This window comes from Acanthopagrus latus, chromosome 7 (genome assembly GCF_904848185.1).
Source record: "Acanthopagrus latus isolate v.2019 chromosome 7, fAcaLat1.1, whole genome shotgun sequence".
NCBI lineage: Eukaryota > Metazoa > Chordata > Actinopteri > Spariformes > Sparidae > Acanthopagrus > Acanthopagrus latus.
The window spans coordinates 18,408,596-18,420,331 of NC_051045.1; the positions used below are offsets into that span (position 1 = coordinate 18,408,596).

The 11,736-nt window shown below is 42.2% G+C and overlaps 1 protein-coding gene across 1 annotated transcript; it reads right to left on the reverse strand.

Annotated features, from left to right (window-relative positions):
- Nucleotides 1-230: 230 nt before the first annotated feature.
- Nucleotides 231-9,799, reverse strand: edn3b (endothelin 3b). The gene is made up of 4 exons (XM_037102787.1): nt 9,343-9,799; nt 9,025-9,217; nt 4,756-4,914; nt 231-3,976 (listed from the first exon to the last, which is right to left on the reverse strand). The coding sequence occupies exons 1-4, from the start codon at nt 9,410-9,412 to the stop codon at nt 3,922-3,924; spliced, it is 477 nt and encodes a 158-aa protein (XP_036958682.1). The 5' UTR covers nt 9,413-9,799; the 3' UTR covers nt 231-3,921.
- Between the last annotated feature and the right edge of the window lie 1,937 nt (nt 9,800-11,736).

The window sequence follows — 11,736 nt, forward strand, 5'->3', positions numbered from 1 at the left end:
CTGTGTTTGTCATATAAAATATTCTGTATGACGTATAAAATATTATTGTGCAGTGTAATAATACATTCATGTTCAACTTACAATGTAATATTACACATTCTCTATCTTTCTCACTCTCTCTCTCTCTCACACACACACACACACACACACACACAAACACACACACACACACACACACACACACACACACACACACAGAGAACTACACCATTACTGTACTGGCATCCTTTTGTAATACATTTTTTATGTAATATAATCCTCTTCATGTTATGTAAAGTAATAGTAAATTAATAATTCCTATAAACAAAAATAATCACACTTATACATATATTGTGTTCAACATGACCCACCAAACAGTTCTTGAAAAGTCACTGTTGATTTTTAATTTGCATGGATCCCCATCCACTGACCAGCACAGGAAATTTTTTATTTGCTTGGACCAGAATGAGATGTAACCACTTCATGAACTTCTGAACTGTCGAACTGGAAACTTGTATTGGATGTCAACGTGCTGATTCAAGCATGCACCAGAAGGCAACCAAAGCCAGTGCGAATTCTCCTTACGGTACTTTTACGGTACTGCTCGGCATGATTCAATGGCTTTTTATGAATCAAGTAGTGATTCATTCTTGGAAAGACTCTGAGCAGATTATTGTAATTGTACAAAGAAAGAAACCTGTATTCCATTTTTCAGGACAGACTAGCGAAGTTGTGCCAAACTCAAGAGCGTATTGTCCTGTGATGCCTCCTCACATAAAACTCCATTTTCACGGAAATGCTCTCAGTGCACTTTTCAGCACGGACCGCAAACCAGCAGGCACAAACAAAAAGCATCCACCTACTTCTGGTTATTTTTGCTGTGTGGAGTATACCACATAATTTGGGTAAATTGGTCTGGTTTGTCGTGACACAATGCTGCCTGACAAACAGATAGAAAACACAAAATTTGTACAAGATGTTAACCTGGCTGAGCTCCTCACAGGAGAACTATTTCTGCTGTTGATGGAAAATTATAAAAGGTGGACACATTTTTGTAAGTATATATTGTCAGCTTAAGTATTTGGCAGACTGGACAGGAATACAAAGTATTAGAGCACGGGAGAATGAAAACCAGATAAACTAAATAGCTGGTGAGTGAGTGAGCACATGTGCCCCAAAAACAAAGAACACAATCACTCAACTATGGTGGGTTTTTAACTCTGTTTGTAGAAGCTGTTAGTGAAGCTTGATCGAATTTGACACGCTTGAACCACCGTCTGTTTAGGCTTTAGACATGGCGCTTTCAGCTTCTTTCATTACATCACAGATTCATGGAGTTATATATCAACACTAGTCCATATTGACCAGGAGCTTTGCTTCACTAATTTGGCTATAGCTACAGATCAGAGTCTTTTAACCCTTAAAGCATCATTCTCTATGTTTCTTACTGCAACTAAACCCCGTTACAAACCCTAAACCAAAACTGCATTCGTCTCATTACATTCTCTTTCTTTTTCTTGGCCCCACACCTATTTATTTCGTACATAAATCTAAAAAAAACGAGTCCCTGATACACAGTTTCATCTTTCACAAAAGCTGAGTGCTTTCTTGAAACAGCTGGGCACTGCAGTTTTCAGCAAATGCTATTCAATGTATGTAAAAAATATATGTAAATAGTGTGTATGTAAGGGACTATTTTCAGCTGCGGATATACATTTCGTGCACCAGGGACTGACTTAAAGGAACAATGTCCGTGTTCATTGTGATGAGGGAACATGGCACCAGTACAACGGTGATGTTGTTCATGTGTTTAAAAATATTTTAGGATGAGGTCTATGACACAAAGGAATAAGATATATCAGGCTTTGACTACACAGACAATATTAATATTTAATACTTAATAATACTTAAGATGATACTGCACACTTGAGCCCTATTCCCACAGGACTAGTATTACAGTGGACCTCATGTGATTTAGAAAGTGACCCCCCTATATCTTTCATACAGTGCATTTGCATGGGATAAGTAAAGCCTGTATTTTACTTAAATTTACTCACAATTAGCCCCCTGACATGATGTCAAAGCACCCTTGTAACATCACCGTTTCAGAAGTGGAGTCTGTTGTTTAGCAGACACATTAATAATATATTTTAGAGTTGTTTTGATCACTTTCTGCATGTGTTACAAGCATACATATTCATTTGCAGCTGATTTAGATCAAGCAACAGATGCTTTTTGTGGCTATTTGAATACGACAACCCACTTGCTGCTCCTAATCTTCCCTGTCGTCACTTTTAAACATCAGTAGAACTGATCTCAGAGCTGTTCAACATAGCTGTGATTATATTTCACAATCACTCAGAACAAGATGTTACAGAAAAAAACGCGACCCCTAATCACAGAGGTGCTCATTCACACAAGACTAATATCGTCAAACAACCACTGTGTTTGATACCATATACTGAGTATTATATGCAATATTTACCTATTTACTCTGCCATACTAATAATATATAATATGGCAGGTTTGCAAGGGATAAAGATCTTTACTTTACTACAGGTACCCAGGTAATACTCGGCCAATGAAAACAGGGCTTTGAACCTGTTTCTTTGAGCTTCAGTTGAAACAATATGACTGTACTCCAATGAAGCACGTGACTGCTTGAGTCTATATTGACAACTTCTAAACAAATTTGTAAAAACCTGCATTTTAGAGGTTGAAATAGCTTAACACACAGGTGCCGTGAACAGCAGGGCTACAGCACGGCTGCGTACTGACACGCCCACTGCCCCACAGACAGTCACACAATGGACAGCCTCCCAGTCGCTACGAGCCGCTAGCTAGGCGACATGCAAGTACCACATTTTAAAATCATATTGCCACAAATGTACTTTCACTGAATGAGTGGCGGTCAGTCTGTCACTCAGGTCACTCTGGTTTATGTCTCCCAACCCCCTTTAATAGACATAAATGTTGGTTTTGGTCTTTTCAAGGGATTTGTTGACAGTGAGAGAAATATAGAATATCGTCTTGCTTTTTAATGTATAACACAAATTACAGAATGTAAGTAATCCACAGCTCAGAGCAGCCAATGACAGCTAAATGAGCGGATGCGTCCCTGTGATGTCATTAGCTGCAATGAAACAGGAAAGTGTTGGACTTATTTGGGGCAAGACTTGACCATAGACGGTTCAATCAGTTCACTCAAGCTAAAGCTTGTCACGCAGTTTCTGCAAAGTCGTGTAAGCCAGAGATGGTAAGATCACGTATATGACGGTTTGGTGATGGATTGATACATTACAGCTGAGAGAAGTGATATGAACAAAATATGCAAACTATCAGGGTGTGAACGGTTTCCAGATTGACTGAAAAAAAAGTGTCTCATAAATCAAAGCTCAATAATAAGGCCCAAAAGCTTTCCCCCTTCTTTTTGACTCAGTGTTTTTCAACATTTTAGTCTGTGTGATTTCACAATGTCCCGCCTCGTACTTTCCTTGGCTCCTCGTGGCACTTTGTTGTCCCTGAAAGATTTATAATGGCGGATCTTGTGGTTTTGAAAGCGAGAGTCAAGCGATATCCACAGCGTTCCGTAACTAAGTGTAAACTACAAAGGGTCTGTCTGATCAAGCTTGACAGAGGTAAGGCCATTGTCTATTATATGGAAGTAATCCTCGTGCTGCTCTCAGGGGGGAACAGAAAGGGCATAGCCTCCGGGGATCTGTATTGAATTTGATGAAGAGTTCTTAAAACCACTTAGCCTGACGAAACTTGCTCCAAGAGTTATGATGCTGAGGAATTTCGGCAATGTCAGACTCCAGAGCTCTTCTCTTGAATGTGAGTGTACCTGCGGAGGCGAATAAAACAGAGAGCGGAGGGACTGAAGAGGAGGGAGGGGTCCATTACCCCGAGGCGAGGAGCAGAAGATGGAGAGGCGTCAAACTGTCACCCAGGACCGGGGACTCTGTGGAGGCTCCTGATTGGCACCGTCTGCAGGGGGCTTTAGAGAGAACATTCTACATTAAATCTGTAATATAATGAGAAGTTTTATACACATTTAGATAGAGCAAAGCAATGCAAAACAAACCGTCCATGTTTGGTGTTTACTTTTTTCAGCACTAGTCAAGACACATATCAGAGTTAATTCCGACCCAATTGCCAGAACAATTTTCAATTTTATGTTGTGACAATGCTGTGATTGTGGTCTGGTTAGATCTCAGCACAAAACCCTCTTGGTTAGAGTTTGGAAAAGATCATGTTTTTTGGCATAAAATACCTGCTTTAGTCACCACAAACACGACTGACCTTATTAAAAATGTTGGGTTTTGCTGCCAGAGGCACAGCTGGAGTTGTCTCGCCCTCTCGTTAAAAAAAAAAAAAAAAAAAAAAAGATCTGCTTTTTGTCGCCAGAAACATAGCTGGAAACTCTCTCGAGGTCTTTTTAAAAGTAGTGTTGAAACACTGTGGTCCCCAGGAAAAAAACATCCTGGAGTTTGAGATTTAGAACCGAGTATTGACCAACGGTCACTGACTTGGCGTCCTGAGCTTAACTCCTCCAAATCCTGGTATGAAAGTCAGGTCATAAACATGTAATGTAAATTCATTATGACAAGTATTGTAAAACTGTCAGTATGGTATGTGGCCTCTGACTTGTACAAATGTGAGCGAATCCGATTGCAGAAAACACACACTAGTGCCGACGTTTTATTCTGGCGACTGGGCTGGTTGGTTAAGACAGATCCAGTGGATGTTATTTTCACTGAAAAGTACCAGACTGACCTTGACAGACAGAAATCACGGCACTCTGGGTCTGTGTCGATCACAGTGCAGACGCAGCGCTGAGTCTTTGACTCCCCAGGGTCAGATGCTCGTCCACCGACAGCACGCCTGATTCGCTGAGGTCCTCTGTAGTTCGACATTCCATAGGGCACCGTGCGTCTGAGGGGTTAAACCAGACAGAGGCCATCTTTTACAGTGATAGTAAAAATGTGAGACACATCACATTCTTCTGGGAAAAGACACTAAAAACAAATATTGCTTGCCTAAAAGCACTAAAACCATGTCAGAAATACGTCAGTACTTTTTTGCTATTATGCGTTTCAAAAGATATAATATCCGCATTGTGCTGATGCTCTAAAAATCTGGAGTCTGATTCTCAACTCAAGGCAGCACAGATGACATTATCCCAAATGTGTGTGTCTGTGTGTGTGTGTGTGTGTGTGTGTGTGTGTGTGTGTGTGTGTGTGTGTGTGTGTGTGTGTGTGTGTGTGTGTTCAGTGACCTCTGTGCCAGCACTAAAAGAAGAAAGTATGTCATATCTTTTTACTTGATACTGATATGAGTACAAAGTCTAAGATGAGGGGATCTTTACACTCTTGTACTGTACTGTAAAAATTCTCTAGTGATTCTCTAGTGAAGTAAATGTCCTGCTTTAAATATGTTACCTACCTAAAACTTTGCCCAGTGTGATCAGAGCGATGTGCTGAATATTCAAAGTTAAAATACTCAGTGCATAAGAATGTTCCACCTGTTATATTATTTTGATATCATAAGGGGATTATGACCCATGCATTGAAGCAAAAGCAGGATTTTACCATCGCAGGTTGGGGTGAAGCTCATTTTGAATATTTTTTTTTTTTTTCCAGGAGGTTTATTTCTATTATGGATCCATGATCTGACTGTGCTGTCTATTCAGTGAACATTGTAAGACATGCTGCCACAATCACTCAGAGCACAATGTGACATCCTGACTGTGACTGTTGTGTTCAACCTCAAAGTGATTACGAATGAATAACACTGAAAGAATTCACGGAAAAAGGGACACATCTTCACACCTGAGAACAGACACACTTGTGCAGTAGTAGACAAAAGGTAACACTACTTTTCCACACAAAAGAGTGAGAGATCTGACTTAATAATATCATCGCTTCGATCTGGAATGAATGAATGAATATTATAGCATTCGATTCCAATGAAAATTATACTCATAAATGTGAATGCATGCTATCTGTGCAGAAAGCCTCTCTCTCCTGCTTTGCACCTTAAGTGTTTAATAAGGCTGCACATAGTCACACATGCTCAGCCATTAAAAATGATCAATGTGGGATTTATACTGAGTGGCCGCCCAGAGAATGATGACTTCTCATACCATCTGCATCAGATTTGACTCTCCTCTACAGAGTCCGTGTTTTGAGGACTAGTAATGGAAAAACAATAGATGGTAAGAAAAGCCAATAATAAATTCAACATATAATTTCCATTGATCAAGTTAACAGAGTGGCGGGAACACGCCGCCTCCAGCCCTAATCCTTCCATCTGGAGACCACTGTTTGAGCCCACGTTGTCAGTTGAGCCATTTTCCACTCATGTGCTTCTGATCATCTGTGATAGATCGATTTTGTAAAGGATCCAGGTAGACTACAGTTGTTTGCCTCGTGTCTTTGTACAGCCTGACTCTGATGAGGACAAAACGCTGGTTTGCACATTTAAAGGCTGTAAAGTTACCAGCGTGCTCTGGTCCTATTGTTTTTTTTGTTTGTTTGTTTGTTTGTTTGTTGCAGCATGTGTCTTTAAGGGCAAGAGAAAAGAAGTTGAAAGCAAATTTGAGTATCCCGCAGGTCTGAGTGGGGGCAAAACGACTACCTCAATCCATCAAGCCAGGTTTGTACACATCATTAGAAATATCTATCAATGGTATTAATAGCAGGAGTAGTTTTCTAAATGGCTTCTCCTGTCGATTGATCCAGCCTCCTGCTGCCTGTACCCGATTGAGTCCTACCTGTTGCTTCCACTGTCCTCCCCTGATCCTCCCTGTTTGTTTACGGCTGTAAAGCTGCATGAGCTCACAGCGAAAGGCCTTTCAGCACTGAACCTGTTTAATCTGAATTGGCTGCTGTGGGTCAGAGGTCGCCCTTAAAGTTTCACAAAAGGGAAAATGCTGACATCGTTATCTGACAGCAGAAGTGGGGCTCCTTGAGATATCTGCCTTTAAAGCGAAACGGTAAGCTGAGTCGGAGCACTTTCGATTAAATTGTAGCGTAGGGGGGAAAAGTCATGCAGAAACACACACACACATGTACACACACTGACACTTGGAGGCTATCTACAGTATAACCATCGTTCAGTTTTTTCCTCCCTGCGATTTTATGTAACCTGAGCTTCAAAGAGCCAACCTATTTCTTGGGAGAGTTTATCTCTGGGAGTTTACGCAGCACGCACACACACACACACACCTCTTGTATAAGAATGTTACATTACATCTGAATCTCTCGCCCAGTCTTTAAACTCAAATTTCTCAATTTGTCCCAACTTGCTAAGCGAGCTGTTTACCTGAAACAGCCCACAGCAGTCTTGGCACAACAAGACAGAGGAAGAAAGAATGCTTTCCCTACTGTCTTGCCAAGGACTTTAATATGTGGTTTGGAGGTGGCAAAACAAAGACAAAAGAAAACAGGGAAGTGTTTGAAAATATATTTCTGAGGTATCGCTGCTAATCTGCGGTATGCGTGGCGGCATGATGAACACACTTCGTGTACGCCCAAGCGGTGAAAAAGTGCCACTTCCTGTCAGCATGCCAGCTGGAAACGCTGACTGTTCAAAGCTCCTCGTCACCCGAAGAGCCCACTGAACACGGCAGGTCTCGGGGCCTTTGGTCCTAGGATCACGACTGCGTCGGTGGTCCCTGGACCATTGTCAGTAGTAAGACCTTCATTATGCTGCATTCTTGACTGTGTTTTTTGCACGAAAACCAAACGGCCACGAACGAGAACTGCGAGGTGCCACAGTCAAGTGCAGCCTCGAATCAAGTCAAAGTCAAATAAAACTAAACTGTCAACGGGCTTTAAGTAGCAGCTAATGAATTCACTGTGTTTAAAACGGGAACAGAACATACCAATGGTGACTCCTGTGGTACCATTTTGGTCACCAGTAAACTCCCTCTGAACAACAAACCCAGACTAGGGCATTTTAATTTGGCAGAATCCACCATGGAGAACATGAGCCTGTCCAGAATCAGCTCTGCAGGACATACTTCTCTCTGATCTCCCTCCATTCAGCCTCACAGCCTCCCCACTCCGGCTCGGGTTGTAGCTACAGTAGCTACATCTATTATCACATCTTCACACATCAAGGCCGCGATTAATGGGGCTTGACCAGGCATCTCTGTTCCTCTTTTGCCCCCGAGCTGAGAGCGCATGGAGAGAGGATCTGACAATTCTATGATCAAAGCCGCACATTAGTACATTTAGATGGTTGATTTTTTTATTTTTTTTTAATGATTCTGGTGCCTTTGATGTTTGCAAATCTATTTATGCAGCCTAATTTATAATCTTCTGGTGAAGGAAGTATTTTGATGGTGTCACTCATAAGATAACTAATAAAGATTTTATATGTAGTTTTGGGGTAAACTCTTTTTTTTTATCAAGAGAGAAAGATCCCCATTCACTGTTTGTTTGTTTTTTTCAATCCCTAAATAAATAACTCTTAAATAAATCTTTGTTTTCATGACTGAATAAAGAATCTGACCTCCATGACAACACAATTCAATACTTTGTTTATGTTTGGCGGACCCTCTTTAATATTGTAAATATTTAACCTCTCAGTTGGAATTTCGTCTCCGAACCTGCACAGTGGTCCCTTCAACAACATCTCTTCAACCTGACCTTGAAGCAAACTTGAGACCTGGGAGCATGGAAACGTGAAAAGGCACACGGAGTTCTGCACTGATCACCTGCAGCCCTCTGATGTCAGTGTTTGACCCTGCAGAGCGCCTTGGTGTTTGTTGGGCTTGCCACCACTTGAACCGTGACTTCGCCTGGCGCCCCGGGGAAAGCGGTAACCAGGCGTGACTTGCCACATCGCTTTTGAGCACGAATCCCTATTGAGTTGCACAAACCAACATGCCAACATTCAGACCGTTTTAATAACCCACTTTTTGTCCCCCTGCTGACAAATGATATGAGGAAATGTCCGGGAATTATTGCGCGTAATTGGTAAACAAATTGTTGAAAGATGTATTTTCTTATAGCACTAAATAAAGCGTGATCTTACTCGGGAGTGTTGATCCAGATTATATCCAAGTGGCAGTAGTAGACGCACTCTTTATCCTTGTAGGAATAACAAGTGCAGCGCTTGGCTCTGGACTTCGCCTCCGTCGCGTCGGGAAGCTGTAGGCGTCCGGAGCCAGACACCCTGCTGGAGTCTGGGAGACCTCCGGGTTGGACCTGGGATGCGGCCAGCACACCTTGTAGAGACATGTTATTGATAGACTGAGTGATGAAGGAGTAATCAAACAAGCAGGGGCGTGAAATAAACACTGAAATGTGCTGGCAAAATGGTCAAAATAAAAAAAAGTTTATTTTTACCTACCTTGAAAGACAATCAGTGCCATTATTTTGAAAAGCATAACTTTCGCGCGCGTGCACAGTATCCTTGCCATGTCAGATAATCCCAAAGTGAACCACAGCCCGATGAGGATGCAGCGCACTTGTCAAATCAGTCCCCCGCCAGCATCGAGTAGAAATCCATCAACGTCAGTGGAGATGTCCATGTGCGGCTCATTTCATGCGGACCAGACGTCAGGTTAACGACCCAGAAGATGTTTCTTCCCCTTTTTTTTCTTTTTCTTTCTTTCTTTCTTTCTTTCTTTCTTTCTTTCTTTCTTTCTTTCTTTCTTTCTTTCTTTCTTTTTTTTTTTTATATGTACGGCTTCATGTAATGAATCCCAGCAGTGACACGCGCACTGGAGTGAGCGGTGTCCCTTTAAAACAAATGTCTCTCCAGTGGTGGTGACGTTTGGAGCAGAGAGCGCAGCGATGCTCCTCAATCTCACTTCGCCGTCTGAGAGCTCCAAGTCAAAGATACAGGGCTTTGGCGAGGTTTGGGTACACGCCCACACCTCCCCGAACACGCACAGAGTGGGTGTTCGGGTGTATGTGTATGTGTGTGTGTGTGTGTGTGTGTGTGTGTGTGTGTGTGTGTTCACTGCAATCAACAATTCCAGTTGAGTTCCTGTTGATGCATGACATGTAAAATCTGTCGTGCTTAAACAAAGTGAGAGATCATTCAGCAATGCGTCACAGTGTGGGCCCCGGGGCACCCCACAGCACTCCAGCTGTACGCAGCTGTGATTTACCAAACACGAATAAAGGGCACCAGCTCGCAGAAATTCACGAGAGGCACTTTGCCATGTTTTCTCCACTTGAAGAGCATATTATATGAGGGCTCTTGTGCATATTTTCTCCACTGGAGGGGAGGTCAAGTCTTAGAGGTCAAGTCACCACGATTTTCTCCACAGGAAGGCCAGCTGCCAAACTGGAAATTGGGCCTATTGTTTTTACATGTTCAGCTTAACTGTCTTTGAGATGTCGTCTACATCGGGTGTTGGAGTTCACATGAATATATCCCAAGTCAGTGTTTTCATTTTTTCAAGCTCAGACAAATTGTAAGCAATTACAGTTAATGATTTTTTAGTTTGGCTGTAGTAATTGGGTTTATTGTTTACGTTACTAAGTGGTATGCATTATAACGTATGCCTTTACTATAAGCTGTTTTTGTTTCTGATGATCTGGCAGAATTATCTATGGTTTGTTATTGTTAAATTCATGGATGGTGGGCGTGTTGTGTTTTTGCAGTTGATGTTCTGTCTTAAGCTTTTCCCAGTGACTGATGACTGTAATTAGACTGTACTGAATTATGTCTATGTATGTATAGCTGGAGTCTCCACAAATCTCCATCTGCTTTTTGAGGCATTTAGGGTGCGGGGGCCACATAGGGGCACTGACTCAGGGGAGTACACTTCTCTCTTTCCCTTGGAGAAACACTATGCAACTGTATGATTGACTGCTTCACTGCCTCGCAACTCTGGTCTCAAACTGATTCTGGTTGGTTCATCATTGAAATGGGTTGTCTCTCTGCATGAGCACCGTGCACCAAGGCCAGTAAAGCTAACCACTGAGAGGCAAAAAATTCTAAATGAATGAATCAGCCAAAATATTACTGTTGGCGCTGCTGCTGCTGCTGCAGCAAAGACAGCGTGAGCAACATGGCCACCGCTGGCAGCCAGGCTACCATCCAAAGCAAAAAAACCAACCATCAAAATTTAAGATTTGACCCATGAACTCAGATCTAGGTGCCATGAACAGGCAGAGTAAAACATCCGGTTGTATAAATAAATAGGCGTGCTTTGTTACTGATCCAGTAGAGAGAACATTGGTTTGGAACAGTCTCTTATCCTGATTGTAAGGGGAAACACATAATGTTTGGGAAACAGACTTTGACAGAGCAGTGCTCTCCAATGAATCAATGCCTGTCCACTCAGTCTTTATCACTCTCACCTTTCCCCTGTTTGCCTCCTCTATCAGCCAGGGTCTTTTTCCTTAGCAGTGTAGACTTTCCATAGTTCCTCTGGTTTTTCCACCATTACCTGGGGATAGCAACCAAGGAAACAGTGCCTCTTCCTGTTCTGGCAGCACAATGACAGCCACACTTCTTGTGTTATAAACCAACCTTAATTTTTCTGAGAAAAATCCAGCCTGGCAGCAGATCAAATAGCATACCTGGGGATCGCAACCACTCTAGTACCTCTTCCTGTTTTGGTTGAGCAATGTCTGCTGTGTGTCCTTTATGCTGTAATTCTGCCTTCATTTTTCCAGGAAAGCAGGCCTACAGCCGTTCCCACATAGCAGTGTAAGGCACGTTCATCCACCGGACAGGCCATGTGTATGATCAGTGGTCCACTCTTGTTTTCCAGATCTGAGAGTG

Bases quoted from the DNA above. Each gene is read 5' to 3' on its own strand.
- edn3b (XM_037102787.1), bottom strand. From the start codon at position 9,412: ATGGCAAGGATACTGTGCACGCGCGCGAAAGTTATGCTTTTCAAAATA. The intron at 4,915-9,024 runs GTAAGATCACGC...TTAACCCCTCAG, and splicing joins ATCTGGATCAACACTCCCGA to ACGCACGGTGCCCTATGGAA. The intron at 3,977-4,755 runs GTCAGTCTGGTA...TTCTCTCTAAAG, and splicing joins CGTGATTTCTGTCTGTCAAG to CCCCCTGCAGACGGTGCCAA.